Source organism: Pinus tabuliformis, chromosome 7, assembly GCF_031772625.1.
Source record: "Pinus tabuliformis cultivar Carrire ecotype Pingquan chromosome 7, CPIR1, whole genome shotgun sequence".
NCBI classification, from domain to species: Eukaryota; Viridiplantae; Streptophyta; class Pinopsida; order Pinales; family Pinaceae; genus Pinus; species Pinus tabuliformis.
The window spans coordinates 1510641177-1510659578 of record NC_142293.1 but is presented as its reverse complement, the minus strand read 5'-3'; the positions used below and the strand labels follow the sequence as shown (position 1 = coordinate 1510659578).

Genomic DNA, 18402 nt, shown 5'->3' with positions numbered 1-18402 from the left:
TAGAAATAAGAAAGAAAAAGAAAAACCCTAATGACCATAATGAAATGCTAAAAATGTTAGCCCTCGGTGGTGATCTCAATTAGCAAGTGTCGTGATAATAACTTTTAATGTATGAAGAGATTCAAGGTTCAAATACCTCCACCCGTGTCTATGGAAGGGGCATAAGTAGGCATGTAGAGGTTATAGTGGTACTAATCAGAATCGACCTTGTGGAAGGGGCATACGCAGGCATGTAGAGGTTATAGTGGTAGTAATCAGAATCGACCTTGTGGAAGGGGCATACGTAGGAATGTAGAGGTTATAGTGGTAGTAATCAAAATCAACTTTGTGTCACAGAGTATGAAACCAACCCAGTTGTTGATTCCTCTAGTCAAAAAAAAAATGAAAATCTTTTGTTATCTAGACATTTGAAATCAAACCCAAAATTGTTTTACCTTATACCCCTCTACTACCTCCTATCAAGATTATAATTATTATTATATGTGGCATGTCCTATGTGGAAGATAAAACCAAAATTGTTGTTATATCTAGTTATATGGACTCAAGCAACATTTATATATTTGTCTTTGATTTCATAATTTATTGCAATTCATGGTGGCCATATTTAGGATGCTTATCTATGTAAAAAAAAATGAAATTGAGCATAAGTGTTATAACACCATGGCCTTGGCTTAAGGCAAGTAGACTAGATGGCTAAGGATGGCATATGGACAATAGAACCTAGGATAGTATGTCTTCGGGGTGATAGTTAGAAGGCAAGACTTTGCACAAGCTCAATATTAAGATATATTTAAATTTTTTGTTTTCCCTATCCAATGCATTATTTCCAATAACAATTAGCCTACAAGTATAGATATTAATGAGTAGTTTGTATCAACAGGATAGAAGGTATTTTTTTTGACATTGTGAAAACAATATCCTCTCCTTTAATGTCATAACCTAACCAATGAAAATATGACAACTTGAAATATATCCATCTAATTCAAGTTTTCCTGTCATTATAGATATAACTAAAGCATCCATATACATTTAAAAAATGATTACCTCATGAAACTTCTCACATTGTCAAGATTTTAAAAATCATAAAACCGAACTAAATTATAACTTTATAATATGTAACAAGATTCTTAACCATGGATATTATAATCTGTAAATAGACTTTGTTACAACAAGTGACCAATACCATGGTTTACTAAGACCATATTCTCAAAAATCCATAACTCATATTCATATGGGATATGTTTATATGACATTTTTTTAATTAACTAATGTAATTAAAAGTAGAGAAAGAGCATAACTACTTTTGAGATAAATCTCAACCTTTGATTTATGACTATTACTGATAATAATTAAACTAAAATACTCGAAGTCATATTCCAAAATAGACATCCCTATGGACTATTGTGAGGAACATTCCATACTTTTAAAAAATTAATTTTCAATCATTCAATGGAGACCATGAGGAAAATTCTATACATTTACAAAGCTAAGGTTCAAAGAACTAATTTCACCAATTATTACAAACATTTATGAATATTTGATTAGTCTCATATTAACAAGTGCTTAATTTGAATCCCTTTATCTTAGAAGCACTATTATACCTTGAGAAGTCTACTTGATAAACTCCAACACTAATATAGAAAAACACTCTATTTTCATTAAATATCTCTTAATAATATATATATATATATAAACAAACTATTTCTAATGTTATATTTAACTAGTTTTATACTACCAAATACTAAATTTCCTCTTAAGTGATGCATATTAATTCAACAAGTTTATTATAAATTTGAAGACATTGAAGTACCCTATAAATCACTTTGACTTAATTTAAGCATTTAAAAAAAAAAATCAAGAAACTTTACACAAAACTCAAAAGATATTTTTAATTTTATTGTGTTTATCAAAATATATTTGAAACATATTTCTTATCAGCTTAACATGTCATATAGGTTAATTGAACACGAGTAAAAAGGCTAACAATATTTTTTCCAAACAACTAAAAGCATACAATTGACTTTTTTAAACAATATTGTAATTATTAATACAAATAAAAGGTTATACATTTTAAATTATAATACAATATGCAATAATAAAATAATGTTAAAGTAATAAGATGAAAAAAAATAAAATTGAATAACTTTCAAATTCGAATATTCATATAATTTAAGATAATGTAATATAGATAAAATTCAATAATAAAATTTGTATACAATTGATGTATATATATCAATGTATATCAATGAGTTCTTAAAAGTTATCCATAGTGTAAAGGTACTCTAGAGTTTTTGCATCGCTCGGCCTAGATGGGGTGGCCCTGCTTCCATGCCATCTGTATGGATGTGTAATATAGCCATCTTTGATGCTCTGAAATAGGCTTGTATACAAACAACTAGCCCAATGTACATGTATTTCCTTTCTAGTTGAACAAATGGAAAAATAGATGTCATTTCTCCTTCATACAAGCTTCTATAATAAATTTCTAAACATCCAATAAATGAAATTTGTCACGTTCAATATTGATTAATGAACATTAAAGTTTTAAAGTATTCATATAACTAATTTGTACACTGAAAATGACCTAGTTTCACCATGTTTTATTCGTGTGGTGTTAATATTGATAGCATACTTTCTTATTTTTCCATGTTAGGAACGAATGGCTTCAATTGTGGGACTTGGCACACTTGCACTCTCCCTCCATGAAAATTTTGTACTTGAGAGAAAATATTTCTGAAATTTCTATCAAGAAAACATATATAGCAGATGAGTCATCCCATGGACTAAATATATGTTAACTTCCATAGAATGCAATGTGTATTTTAATGCATTAAGGATATATGGAAATCTTGCACTCATTTTTCCTCAAGCAACACAAATCAAGTCAAAGCTTGACCGACTCCAAAACTCCATCTTGGCCAAACATATATACCCTTTTAGCATGGACATTTGCACACATCCACAAACATCTCTATAAATGAAGTTATCTTATGCAGTTCCTACTTGGTTGGTCACATTGGCAGTGTTTACTAACAAGTAGTAGATCAAAATTAAATTGGAAATCAAAATATTAGAAGAATGCATATTCTATTTGAAGCTAGAAAAAATTACAAAGAATTTTGTACGTCATCAAATGCATCTACTTGCTTGAAAGGAACTTGACTTATCTATATCATACTGAACACATTTGATCCTATCAATGCCCCTGTAAAAAAAGGCATTTTTTTGCCATCACCCACATATGAAAAGTTCATTTAAAAACTATAGAAATAAGAAAGAAAAAACAAAACCCTAATGACCATAATGAAATTCTAAAAATGTTAGCCCTCGGTGGGAAGCTCAATTAGAAAGTGTTGTGATAATAAATTTTTATGTAAGAAAAGATTCAAGGTTCAAATCCCCTCCACCCGTGTCTATGGAAGGGGCATACATAGGCATGTAGAGGTTATAGTGGTAGCAATCAAAATCAACCTTATGGAAGGGGCATACGCAGGCATGTAGAGGTTATAGTGGTAGTAATCAAAATCGACCTTGTGGAAGGGGCATACGTAGGCATGTAGAGGTTATAGTGGTAGTAATCAGAATCGAACTTGTGTCCCACGAGTATGAAACCAACCCAGTTGTTGATTCCTCTAGTCACAAAAATAAATAAATTTGAAAATATTTTGTTACCTAGACATTTGAAATGAAACCCAAAGATGTTTTACGTTCTACCCCTCTACTACCTCTTATCGAGACTATAATTATTATTTTATGTGGCATGGCCTATGTGGAAGATAAAGCCAAATTTTTTGTTATATCTAGTTCTACAGACTAAAGCAACATTTATATATTTGTCTTTGATTTCATAATTTGTAGCAATTCATGGTGGCCATATTTAGGATGCTTATCTAAGTAACAAGAATGACATTGAGCATAAGCCCTATAGCACCATGGCCTTGCCTTAAGGCAAGTAGACTAGGTGGCTAAGGATGGCATATGGACAATAGAAACTAACGATTGATGGGCCTCTAAATTAGACATAAATTAAAGCCCATGCCTATAAATTAAACATAAATTAAGGTCCATCCAACCATCCTTCAGCATATTAAACCTCTCTTCTTGCATTAGATAATTTATTTTTAACTTTAATATATTCATTAGGAAGGTTTATGAATAATTGGATATTTGTGCCTAATATTATTTATTTTTTGTGGAATATTATGAGAATATTGGGCAGATTATGAAGATTTGGAGGAGGAGATAATTTAGGGACTTGTTCCCTACTACAGGAGGATCAATAATAAAGAATAAATCAACAATATATTATGGAATTATGGCACAGATTGTGGAACTCCAATGATTGAGAAAATCTAGGAATGTGTTCCACTAATCAAGGGACCGGATCCACTAATCAAGGGATTTTGGTGGCGAAATCTTCCTGCATTCATGGGGAATTATTCCTAATCATTTTGTATAAGTACCAAGTCGAATCTGTCTCAAGGGAATGATTGAGAAAATCTAGGAATGTGTTCCTTGCCATTTAATGCAGATTCCTAGTATTGGGGACAAGATCCACTAATCAAGGGATTTTGGTGGGGAAAGCTTCCTCCATTCATGGGGAATGATTCCTAATCATTTTATATAAGTACCAAGTCGAATTTGCCTCTAGGGAGGGATTTTCATTGTATTTTCTTGTAGGGATGTAATTCAATTGATGAAAATAATGAAGATTGGTGTCATGTTCAGCCTTTAGATCTTGTTCTTCTCCATAGGTCTCTAAGTTTCCTTGGGCTTGGCCATCCCAGAAGCCTCAGAGCCCTTTTGTATCATTTTCTTTCCTTCTTTTCATTACTTATTCACATGCATCTCTAGTTTTATTTCTTTCTATTTCTGCATTTAGTATTTAATGATTTCTTGTTGTAAGATTGAGTTAAATTGTTGATGTAAGTTCTTTTGTAGGATCAAAATCATTATTTCATCCTTGGAAAAGCTTTTGAAGTTCATAGTAATCATTGAACTGCTTGGATTAGTCTTCTTATTCCCAAATCTAGATTGTTGGACCTCCTTTTTAACAAAGAACAATAATTTTCTGCGATTTTTTAGAGCATGCTAACAAGCTTCAATCGAGTTGGTTCTACCTGCATTAGATCACAAAAACATTCTAGTTCATAAAAAAAAATTACCCCATTTCATTTTCACTTGATTTGGTTGGCATTTTTTAGATTTACTAGCTCACTAGTTCTCAAATTTCTAGATTTTCGACTAGTAATGTTTTTTATTTTTTTGCATGGGTTAACAGAGATCTTTTTGAGTGATTCCACTTGGAATGGGGACCTAAGACATCCTAGTTAATAACAAAATTTTTCCCATCCAATTTGGATTTGAGTTTCTTGGTCATTCGATGAATTATAGTAAATATGTACATCTTGTAGGAAATCATTGTAGCATCCTGTAGGAAAGCCTGTTTTGAGCCCAAAATGAGAAAAATCATCATTGAAGCTAGGGTTAGGCGTCTACTTGACCTCCATGCCATCAATACCATTTTAACCCTCTTGCTCCTTACTTAGGTTAGCATTTTTCTAGTTTTCAAGAGTAGGATTTCATTTCCATGTCTTCTATCTTCAGTCTTACATTAGATCTCATCAATGATTTCATCTTATTCTGCAAATTTTCCTCATGCATGAAGTAGACAGCTAGCTCATTAAACTCTGTTTTTCTAGCTTATTGAAATTCTTCTTGTTTACATGATTTTTGGGCAAATATCATTGTTTGATGCAGTGAAGGTGTTTCAAAAGTAGAGAGAGATCTCATAGCAAGAAACCTCCTTCCAACTTCATCCATCCATGATCATTCCTCACTTTCACTAAGACCCTCACCAATTTCATCATTTTTCATGGAAACTCCTCCAAGCATGTAGAGAAAATCCAACCATCTCCCAACCTTGGTTTTAAGTTTTGAGTGTTCCTAGGCACTCCCTTACCTCATTCCATCCACTAACCACCTTCCCTAAGCTTTCCATCACCTTCAACATCCATCCTTTTGCTCTTGGTTGTATCCTATAGGTTTTCAGGGGATCTTGTAGGTTTTCCTGTAGTGGCCTGTTTTAAGGCTAAACTGAGGAAGAAGCCTCCAGGAAGCTAGAAAAGGGTCCCTACTTGTCCCCCAAGCCTTCTAATGATCCAGAATAGTAGATGAAATGCCAAACTGTGGGTCCCGTTTTGGATAAATTGGGACGTCAACTTCCCAGGGTCGTAACTTTGGCATACGATCTCCATTTGACGCTTACAATGGCTCATTAGAAAGATCTATCCGAACACTACAACTTTGGGAAGAGTAACATCGGTCCATGGACCCATGTTGCTCCCAGATTTCCCAAAAACCATCATTTAGGGCCTCAAAACAGCTCTGAAAGTTCAGGACCCAAAAAAACTGCTAAAAATAGTAAATTGTGCTACAATTACGAAAACTGAAAAACCGATAGAGACAGTTGTGGGGGTCCAAGTGGGTTAGGCTTGGTGCAAGCGAATGAACGGGGGAATTTTGTGCTTCAAAGCATTATTTCCCATAGCCTTGGTAATGGTGTAAGGACCATGTCGGCGTGGTCGGAGCTTCTGATGGGCTCTTGGAAGGCGTTCTTTCTGCAGATGCAACCAGACTTTGTTGCCCACCTGAAGCTTGTGTGGTCCCTGTGGGTGAGGAGAAGTTTTTCCTATGTTCTTTCATGACTGTATCCCTCTATTGCTACTGCTGCATGCAAGAACCCTTCGCGGGGTTCATGGATGTGGTGATGATCTTCCCCTTACTTTGGGAGTGAACAAGATAGAAAATGAATTTCCTAGTCTGGGAGACGAGCTTGTTGTCTTTCTTAGCAACGATCAAAGAGGTGGCGGTAGGTGGGGCTACCTCCAGTATCCTGTATAATGAATTACCCGAAGAAATAATAACAGCACGAGGCCTTGACTCATACACAGCATGTCGCCTCCACAAGTATAGTTGGCCTAATAATACATCGCAAAAATCCAGAGGTGTAACATCACACAATACCTCATCTGTGAAGGGTTTGATGCTGTAGGGAAAGCGGCATTGTTGGCGAACTCAGAGATCTCGTCCTTGGTGAAGCCACCCGATACTGTACAATTGCGGGTGTGGTGTACTCAATAGGCCCAACCGCTTCACGACCTCTGCTGAAATGAGGTTCTTTTGGCTCCCACTGTCAACAATGAATTGCAGTGGTGAACCCTTCACCCACATCTATGAGTGGAAAAGACGCTCCCCCTCCTCTGGATCTTCGGGCTCATTCTTCTGGATCTTGGCGGTGGCTACAGTGGCGTTGGGCTCCATGTCAATGATCTGCTTCCCTTTGCCATTCCCCTTGTCGGGTTCTAACTCAGGGTCAGAACATTCATCTGATTCGGAAGCCTTCAACTTGGCCACCAACGACTGCTTGGTCCGACACTCGCTTGTGTTGTGAGTGGGGCTCTTGTGGAACTCACACAACTTTCCTGTGTCCTTCTTCGAATTTGTGGTGTTGTTATTTTCTTGCGGCTTCGATGAGTTGTCTTAGGTCACCCTGCCTTGGATTTGTCCTCTAGTCTTCAGATTCGCAGATCCAAAGTCTCGCTTCTTCTGTTTAAACTTCTGCTCAATTTTGACAACGTATCGATACGCCGTGCCGAGAAAGGAGATGTTCATTAACTCCATCTCTTCCTGGATGTACCTATGTAGGCAGTCGTGGCATTTGAGTACGAGATGCAGCTCAGAATCTTTGTTACCCAACTGTGTGCGAAGGGTATGAAAATTTTTTGAGAACTCTAGCACATCTTGGTCCCTTCCCGGCCGCAGCGTGGTCCACTTTTTGTATTTGTCCTCATAGCTTTTGACAGGGTAATATTGCTCCTTGATGGTGTCCCGAAAATAATCCTAAGTGGGTGCAGCTAAAAATAGTGAGCATGTACTTTCATTCTTCTTCTCACAATAGGTTTCCCACCAGTCCTTGACGTGGGGGGCTACTTTGAGAAGAGCGAAAATAATCTTTTCTTGACTTGAAAAATCATGAACAGAAAAATACCCATCTAGCATATTTAACCATTTATCTACAGCATCTATGTCTATCTGACCCTCGAATATGAGGATTTCAAAATTAACTTGTACCTTAAAGGGTGTGGCGTTTCCAAAGTAGTTGTTGGAAGCCGATGCGTTGCCTTTGAGTAGCCGCTGAAGGATCTGCACAAAGTTGTTCATCATCGCGTTCCTTTGTCGCTCGAGGGCCTCTTTGAGCAAGATTTTGATAGGATCTCCTGGCCCCTAGTCTTTATTTTCATCCGCCATGGGATGTCGTTAGGATTTTCGAGGTTGGTCTTGCAAAGGTTCGACCAGTTCAAGCCCTAACTCCTTATATCTCGACCTCATTGGGGACATGCAAAGAAAACAAAGCAGACCGCTCTGATACCACTGATCTGGATTTAAACAGGAACGCAACAAATTATAGAGATAACCATAAACACAGAGATGCAGCGGAAATAATACTTCATTTCATTAATGTAAAATACTGAAATATGCTTACAAACAGAAACAGAAATAAACTAGCTAGGGCAATGGTAGCTTATCTCTGAGAAGAGAAGTGGCGACTACATGCCTTTGAACTGTGTTACAATAAGGCTCAAAGGCCTATATTTATTGTTGAGAAACAGTGGAAAACCCTAAACATCCAAAAACCTAACCCTAGAAGATGAAACGCCAAACTGTGGGCCCCGTTTTGGGTAAATTGCTACGTCAACTTCTCGGGGCCGTAACTTTGGCATATGATCTTCGTTTGACGTGCACAATGGCTGGTTAGAAAGATCTATCCGAGCACTACAACTTTTGGAAGACTCATGTTGCTCCCAGATTTCCCAAAAAATGTCATTTAGGGCCTCAAAACGGCTCTGAAGTTCAGGACCTGAAAAACTGCTAAAAATAGTAAATTGTGCTACAATTACGGAAACTGAAAAAATGATAGAGACAGTTGTGGGGGTCCAAGTGGGATAGGTGGGTGGCCACCAACATCCACCTGGATCATCTAACCATTCACCATCATCTCCAAGCCACTTGCCACATCACCAAAAGAGATTAGCTTTCACACTCCCACGTGAAAAAAGAAAAAAAGAAAAATAGATTTATTTTATTCATTTACATGCACAACAGTAGAAGGTTTGATGGTTTGAATCTGCATGCTTAGGATAATAGGATTGCATACATGTTAACTTAGCATTCTTTTGAAGCAAAGCCTCTTACCTGTTAGTTAGAAAATGGTGTGTTTTAACATTTGATTTCAATCTCTTTCCTTGTACTTTATTTCTTTCAATAGGTTAAGGTTCCATTTCCAACATTTCATTTTCTGCAATTAGTTTAGGAATTGACTTCAGTACATGCACTCCATTACATCATGACAGCAAAAGAAGGACACATTGTATGTTGCACATATAGTGTTGATACCTCTTAAGTTTGTACGAACCCCGGGTTGATAATTAAAGTCGGTAGCCTTGGGAGTTGCAACATTCTTGTTGCAATACCGAGGCTCATCAACGTTGACACATGAATAATGAAACCTAGGATAGTCATGTCTTCAGGGTGATAGTTAGAAGGCAAGACTTTGCACAAGCTCAATATTAAGATATATTTATATTTTTTGTTTTCCCTATCCAATACATTATTTCCAATAACAATTAGCCTACAAGTATAGATATTAATGAGTAGGTTGTATCAACAAGATAGAAGGTATTTTTTTGACATCATGAAAACAATATCCTCTCCTTTAATGTCATAACCTAACCAATGAAAATATGACCACTTGTAATATATCCATCTAATTCAAGTTTGTTTGTCATTACAGATATAACTAATGCATCCATATACATTTAAAAAATGATTACCTCGTGATACTTCTCACATTGTCAAGATTTTTAAAAATCATAAAAATGAACTAAATTATAACTTTATAATATGTAACAAGATTATTAACCATGGATATTATACAAGATGCATGTGTGTCCTCGGAGGGTAGAGATCCTAACAAGGTCTCCCACGAATCTATAAACATGATATTATTTTAGTCTCTGTCATGCATCTCCATGAAAGAAATAAAGAAATTACTAAGCAGAAACAATATAAATAGAATAATAGTGTTGTACTTCAATATGGTCTCAACTGGTAGCTAAATGTAACGTAGTTGCACCTCAGCTATTTTTGCACCAAATAACCACATTGAGAGGATGGTGGTTGACTTCCTTAACAGCTCTGTTAAGATCTGCGAGCATCTTCCTTTTAATTCCTTGGGTTTTCAGCTCTATAAAGATCTGCTCGCTTTTTCCTCTTGATCCCCTAGATTTCAGGTGAAAACAGAAAACAGAGATCACATTTCCTTCTCAGCACCCCTTCTAAGTGACTCTTCTCTTCTCCCATTCCTCCTCCCTTACAGTGACTATTGAGAAAGTTCCAAGAAAGTTACTATCAGTATTCAAAGGAATAAGAAACTTTACTCTGTTTTTTCTGGGGTTCAAAGAAAACTGAAGAGTTCAGAACCTTCTTTATAGTTTCTCTCACAACAAAGAAATAAGCACCGTACCTACCTAATGTATAAAAGAAGACTGATAAGCTGGACGAGGGGCAGGCAGTCCACTGACAAAGTGCTGGTTGCTGTAATTAGTAGAGGAATTGTAAGAACCGGAACCCATTTAGAACATTAAACATTATATAGTGAAAATGTGCATTAAACTGCAACCCTTGAAAGCACGTTGGCTCCTGAGGAGTAGGGTTACTGACTAATGATTGATCCACATACATGGTGGACCAATTTTTGTTGAAATTTATGATTAAATGGATTGAAATTGTAGAGCCTGATTGGCACTGATGGACTCAGTAACAAATATCTACTTCACCCTGATTATGCACTGTGGGTTTCATATACAATTTCATGGAACACACAAACAATTTGATTAAAACTGTAGATTGTGATGGTATAGCTGGATTCAGCAATAAACATATACTTTTTCAGCATGAAAAAAAAGTTGTATATTTCTATTATTTTCTGATATAGATAATACAAAAAGCGGATAATAATTCCATGAGATGATGCCCCATCTGGAAAGTAGAAAGAAACATTTGTTTAGCAGTCCTATATATACCACACTATGTTTCGAGGAGATTTAGATATTATGTTTGTTTAGCAGTCCTATATATACCACACTATGTTTCGAGGAGATTTAGATATTATGTTCTACCGATATAGGGAAGCAAAAGGATTTATCAGGGCAACAAGGCTGAATATGCATACCTTTGCTTATGAGATAGCCATAGTTATGAGCATGAGTTGGAAAACATACCAGAAATTTCCATAGTTAAAAGATCATATACCCGGAAAACAAAAGTCCTGTATACTGCACCCTGATTTCTGCAAGATCATGAAAATAAACAAATAATTTGGTTGTAATTGTATTTGTAGATTTTGATAGCATAGAAGGATTCAGTAACAAACAACTTACTGCAGCTGAATTCTGCCAATTGTGACATACAATTTTCTCAATCAAAGAAACAAGAATATTTTTAGAAATGAGGGCCAAGGTCGCTATTAAATGCACATTCTACATAACAGATAGGTAGAGCCAATGTCTTTAAATGAGATTTTTTTAGAGTTTATGAAAATTTAATGCAGAAACCATCACTTGAGTGAACAACATTGAACTCATCAATGTTTTCCAAGTCAGAATCTGCTTCCATATCCTTCCATTTCACCCAATCCTCTGAAAAATTGTTTTCTTCCCTCAGAGGTGAGGGAACTCTCAATTCATGGGTAAGGACAGGATAAGGATCCTCAACAAAATACTTATTCTCAAGTACCTCTTTAGCATTTAGCCTAGCTGCAGGGTCATAGCAAACAAGTCTTTCCAAAATAGAAAACACGTTGTCTGAGCAATTGGGGACATGGTTCTTCAGACCAACGGAGCTTCCATCACCAGGAAAACAAAGTTTCCTATAATCAGGAAGATTGGAGCATCCAGGCCAATTTTCTTCTGTTGGACTCCCAAGAACTTTAACCAGCCTGCTAAGTTGATCAATGTCTGAAGTCCCAGAAAAGAGAGGTTCTAAAATCAAGAGCTCCCCCAGAATGCAACCTAACGACCACAAATCAATTTCTTTTCCATAGATCATTGCTCCGTAGAGCAACTCCGGAGCTCTGAACCATCGAGTTCCAACACCAGATGTGAATCCCTGCATCACCATATCACCTTCATTTTTCCAGCTCAAATCCAAATTCGCAGTTTCTGCCATATCATCAAAATTAGTTTCAACTGCAGTGGATGAATCCTCCTCCCCTTCATTCCGCACTCCCTTAATGCTATCATCTTCCTCCATCAACCTTTCTCTAGGGGCATCAGCAACGATATTCTCTTGAGGAAGCTCATACTCTACTTCATAGATCGCTTCAGGCTCTTCAAGTATCCTTGCATGCAAGTATTGATTTTCGATTTCAGAGATCACAAAGTTATTGAATGTTCAGGAAACCTACTGACGAAGAATCACTAAACCTTAAGCACTATTCAGTTTCAATTTGGGCAACTATTAACCTTGCGCTTCTATGCAACATTTGCTCGAATAGTTATAATAAAAGGCATAATCAATTGATTTATCTAGTTTCCAAAGCGCTTTGAATCAGTCACAATTTTCAAGATTTTAGATTGAACTTTTCACGTGTGAGATTTGTTAACATTTTGAACTACTACGAAGATGCAGTTAATCATAAACAGGCTTTCAGCATATTTTAAAATATTAAAACTTGGAAGCATTTATGTTATGTTATCAGAAACATGAAATGGGAAACAGAACAGAATGTGCGAACACTTCAAGAAATAGGGACAAACAGAGCTGGAGGATTTAAGGTGATAAGAAAAAAAACACCGAAAAGGTAGCAGATGGCAAGCCACTAAATCATCTATACTTACCTGTCCAAAATCAGCGAGCTTGAGAATTCCATCAGCCGAAATCAGCAGATTAGAGGGCTTTAGGTCACGATGGATAACCCAATTGGCATGGCAGTCAGCCAGCCCTTGCAAGATCTGAATCATCCAGGCCTTAACCTCGGCCTCGGGAATACCATTTTCTCCCTTATTCTTAGCAGACTTAATGACAGAATAGAGATCGGAAGGCAGAAACTCCAAAACCAGAACTGCATCTTCATTTTCTCTCCAAAACCACTCATAGAGCCTCACAACATTGGGGCACCCACAAAGCCTCTGCAGCGCCTCAATCTCTCTCCAAGAGCTTTGATAGTCATGCACCTCCTTAAGGGCTACTATTAGACCGTCCTCCTTTCTCCGCCCTCTGTACACATCCAAATAAGTTCCGTTGCCAACCCTCTCTAGAATCTCGTAACGGACACATATTTCTTTGTTGCCGTGGAGACTCCAGCTACTCTGCACATTGTCCTCCATGTTTTGCATTCCTCAAATCTCTGGAAGCCTTATAGATCAAACACAAATAGGAAATGCAGTAGTTATCACCGAACCGACCCAATTCTGATAAACAAATTGAGAAATCTTTGCTAACTGAAATGGCGTTAAATGTTTGTGGCAGATATCGATCCTTGTCTGGTTACTCAGATTCAGGGTGTTAGAGTTGTCCGGATCTCAGATGTTCCTCGTAAGCCTTGGCTCGATGGAATTCTACTACCCTTGCAGCAGATATCGATCCTTGTCTGGTTACTCAGATTCAGGGCGTTAGAGTTGTGCGAATCTTAGATGTTCCTCGTAAGCTTTGGCGGTCCTATGAATCTGCGCATTCCATTAGTCGGTCCCTTCTTCTGGTCTTTCTGGAGGTTCATATTCGCCTGGGAGCCTCTTATGCGCAAAATGTTCGCACCACAGAGACATTCGTTATCTGAATATCTCCCCTCGAGCTCCGCGACCCTGCTGGTTGATGTGCTCTGGCTGGTAACAGCCCTGGGCTATTTCTCTGTCTCTGGCTCTGTCCATGGATCGCTGGAGGATCAAATTTGCGCTGCACATTCGCTATCTGAATATCTCCCTTCGAGCTCCGCGACCCTGCTGGGTGATGTGCTCTGGCTGGGGCTATTTCTCTGTCTCTGGCTTCGTCCATGGATCGCTGGAGGATCAAATTTGCGCTGCTCAGGCAGTTAGGGAGTTGCAACTACCTCAACATAATCAAACGACTCAACATGGCTCAATCATCTAACATATCAACTAATGGTGCAATCGTCTGACATATCATCTAATGATGCAAAGTAATGACACGTAGGCAAAGAGCAAAGTTGATTTCAGAGGGAACGCCTTATGGCGTAATAATAATTACATTTATGGGACGGCTGGGAAGAGTAATGGGTTTGATGGGGTGAAAACCCCAGAGGATTTGGGGAAACACCTCACCATCTCATCCAAGACAGTCGTGTGGTTCTAGATGAACAACAGCAAGTGCCACTCTGCCATAACGTTAGGGAAAGGCTTCTGTGGCACAATCAAAGCCATCAACCATGGGAAAGGAACGGAAAAAACAATGGGTAAGTGAATAGCAGAGTGAACTACGTCAAGAAAATATGTAGTGAATTGGGTGTTAATCTCGGAGCCAACCTCTCCTTCTAAATCTGTCTTTTTGTCACAACTACTAAATATATGAATAAGATGTCAAGAATCATTGATGCCCAAGACTCACAATGTAATGCAACGGTGACTTACAACACATTGCAATGGTGGCTTCCGGTGGCTTCTAGTGGCTTGTGTTCAACTAACAATAATGGTGGCTCTGCAGACTGTGGTTGCAAACCTCTGGTTCTTTAGACATTTTCACTCTAAAATGTGATGGAAAGGCAGAGGAGGAAACAAAAAATTTCCACATAAAAAACACACTAGTTGTTGCTCTTCTATTGATCACACAAAACTTGATTTTATTACAATGCACCCAATATGGGGTATTTATACTTTTTAACTCGTGACTCAACTCAAGCTAACTTCAACATGCAAACACTTGCTAAATTTAACGTTTCCAAATATAGAATAAACTTGAACTAGATCACACTAACTCTAATTAACTCTCACTCTTAATATAGATTGCATTGCATGCTAGAGTAATTATTGTTTCAAACACTCCCCCTTAATTACGACTGTATGACTCAACATAATTCAAACATGACTCAACTATGTTTGCTAGGCTTACAATAGAAATTGGTTCAATCATCACTCAAGCATGCCCACTAGTCTAAGTCTCAACCAAGCTTACAATGACTTAAAACTTTTACAATTTTGCATTTTTTTCGTTTCTCCCAAATTCTATATCCTCGAAACTACTTCATTTTCTGATGTGCTTTATTGTTGTAAGCTCCATATTTATTCACTTCTTGTTGCTGCAATTTTTCTTTGACTTATCTTATATTCGTTCTGAAAATAAATTTGATCTTGTCTTCTACAACTTCCTCTTTAACAATTCTTCCACTCATGGATTGCTTCCACAACTCTTCAACTTCAAACTGTCTTATTTCCTCTGCTTCTTATGCTTCATATTCCTAACTTTCTTTCTGCCATATTTCTTGATAGGAGAATCTTATATCTTCTTGACTCCATTGCTAAAAAATTGTTTCAATGCTTTCATCTTTCTCTTAAAAAAATCCATCTCTTTCTCTTCACTTTCATCATCAGGTAACATTGTGTTTTTCCTAAAGTATGCACACTAAAGACCGTCATTAGGCCTACATGTAAAATTATAATCATTGTCCTTTTTCTCATTTACCATTTCATTTAATTATTTCATTCCATCTCTTGCTTTAAGAGTATCATCAATTTGTACAATTGGCTTCTAAATCCATTCTTCAATGAGCTTTAAATCTAGGTCAAACTTATTAACAACTTTGTTTTCAACTTCAACTTCCATGGTATTTTGAACACTTGCATATTAAAAAACAATGTTAAAAACATATTCATTATGCTCTGCATTGAGAGATTCCTTCTATTCATCTTCCTTTTTTTCCTTCTCTTCCATTCATTTACAAACCTCTACTACTGCAAATAGGTTGTCTTCCACTTGGCTTGCAGACACAAGTGGGATTCTCCCACCAAATAACAACATATCAATGTGTTCTTTCCGTTGCATCATGTGCAACCACTCATCACCAGTTAAATTATCTTCATTCAAAGTAACATAACATAATTTTCATCCACTCTATTGTGGGATATCTGAGCATGCATGTGCTCATTAACAATTTCAATTTCACCAAATTCATCAGTTGTGGTTGGATTCACTAATTCACATCTCACTTTGTAGTCATCATCCACATGTGTTTCATCACAATGGGATTCACCATCATCTGCACCATCCATGTCAATATGCTCTTTCTCTTCTTCACACACAAAGGCGTTAGCTTCTCTCTCTACAATTTTTCTGCATTTTCTTCATCCATATGCATGTTTTCATAATGGTTTCTCAAAAAGATATCCTCAAGTTATTCCACTCTATCTCTGAAACAGAAAATAACAATAAAATGCTAAAATACCAATAAAACACAAACACATCAAAATTGCCCAAATATGTGCTTCCTTCGCTCAGAGTCGTCGCCCTTTCACTACATGTAGAAGTCACAGGTGGAACTTAGAAGTAATCATTAACAGGTGAGGGTGATGGTTCACAAGCATGCAATGAGCTAGCTACAAGCTTGATTAACCACAGTTTGATTCCAAATTATGATCGTACAGACAGAAGTGAGGTGCACTCTATATTACTGATACATGTAAATGGATGCCTTACCTGCATTTTGTCTACATCTTATGCAATTGCACACGTTGAAAACCATTACCAAAATTATGATTTTCTAATAGTGATCAAAACTTAAAACAAAGCTACTAAATTCAGTTTTATATCCCATGAAAAGAACATCCATAGAAGAAAAAGATATATAGAACACATCAACACAAAACTATTAAAACAAATTAAATTAAACTCAACAAAAACTATTTTACCTAATATGAGTTCCTGCTAGATTTAATGCATTGACATTAGCTTTCAACAATATCATCTAAAGAAGATAAGGAACCAAAAATATTTTTTAAGAAATGGATCTTGTAGTAAAAACAGGGAAAAATCAAAATGGTCTTAAATAAATGTAAGAATGTGGAATCCATATGGAGCTCAAGCAGCCATAAAAGAGATCATCCGACAACGAAGAACACCGTCATGAGAGATCTAATGGGTGTTTGAAAATTCAAAACCCTTGGCATCCCTCTCAAGTTTAGTTTGCCAGACAGGTAACGACATCTACCAACTTATTTCAATAGTAGACACCTGAATAGGTCTGGAATATACCCAATACCACCATACTTCTACGATAACCTGAAATGACCAAAACATTCTATATTTCATGACATAACCAGAGTTTAAATCATTCACTGCGTGATATGATATTACAATGAGTAAATTGCACATAAGAAAACCAGAGAGAAAACAAAAGAGAACCAAAGAGAAAAAAAAAAGTAGAAATATTGTAGCAAGCCATACCTTTGCACAGATGCTATAACTATACTTTCGCAACCATTTTATGCTACCTCTATTTTTTTTGGTGATTTTGCTCAATGCCAACGCTGCTACCTACTACAGGAGTACTTTAGAAACAGGTTCTTTCTACCTCTGTTCTTCTGGTGATTTCGATAATGAAAGGTGGAAGAGTGTAAATTCGATATGCATTTAATTACCGAATTGATTACCCCAGTGCATTGTCACAAAAAAAAATGATATAGATAGATCTCCTCATAAATTCAATTGCTTCAAGGCGTTAAAGTCGAGACAAGAAAGGAAGGAAGGAAGGGCTCCCTAATGAACATTACACTCGTTAATTAATGAATGCTCTGTAAAGTGTTTCCAAAGCTGGGAGAGCTAGGCAAAAACTCAAGGAAAAATCAAGTCAAGGCTAAAGCAGGCCAAGAAGGAAACGAAAGTATGGAGGGTTGTAGTCGCTAGATGCAACCCACTTGGCTTTCGGTTCTCCTCCCTACTTCAACGAGTTCCAAATAAACCCAAGGTTCTTGCTCTTGATTCTGCAGGTAATTTTTGCTTTGGCTTATAAATGTAGTCAAAACACAGCTTGCATCTGAAATCCTTCTCGATGCTCGAAACCAGATTCGCAATAACGATATGTTGGGATGACCTAGGGCCTAGAATTCAAGGAGCACTTATTATGGTTTTGATGGGGTGTATCGCTTAATTGACCTGGTTTCCCGAGCCATAGTTGATGTAGCTTCAACGGAAATGTGCCCCACTAAGACCTAGAATTGGTAGAAATCATCATGGTCTATTACATTTTCAGGGGTTTTCTGAGCGTTGGTGTTTGAACAAATTGATATGCATTTAATTATCGAATTCATTACACTAGTGTACTATCACAAGAAAACG

At 36.9% G+C, this 18402-nt stretch overlaps 1 protein-coding gene across 1 annotated transcript; it reads right to left on the bottom strand.

The window, feature by feature from the left end:
- Positions 1–11652: 11652 nt before the first annotated feature.
- LOC149253572 (cyclin-dependent kinase F-1-like) lies at positions 11653–13448 on the bottom strand. Its single transcript, XM_089456858.1, has 2 exons — positions 12960–13448; positions 11653–12465 (listed from the first exon to the last, which is right to left on the bottom strand). The coding sequence occupies exons 1-2, from the start codon at positions 13446–13448 to the stop codon at positions 11653–11655; spliced, it is 1302 nt and encodes a 433-aa protein (XP_089312984.1).
- Between the last annotated feature and the right edge of the window lie 4954 nt (positions 13449–18402).

Excerpts from the sequence above, each read along its gene's own strand:
- LOC149253572 (XM_089456858.1), bottom strand. The coding sequence starts at position 13,448 with ATGGAGGACAATGTGCAGAGTAGCTGGAGTCTCCACGGCAACAAAGAA. Across the intron at positions 12,466-12,959 it reads AGCTCGCTGATTTTGGACAG|GCAAGGATACTTGAAGAGCC; the intron begins GTAAGTATAGAT and ends CAATACTTGCAT.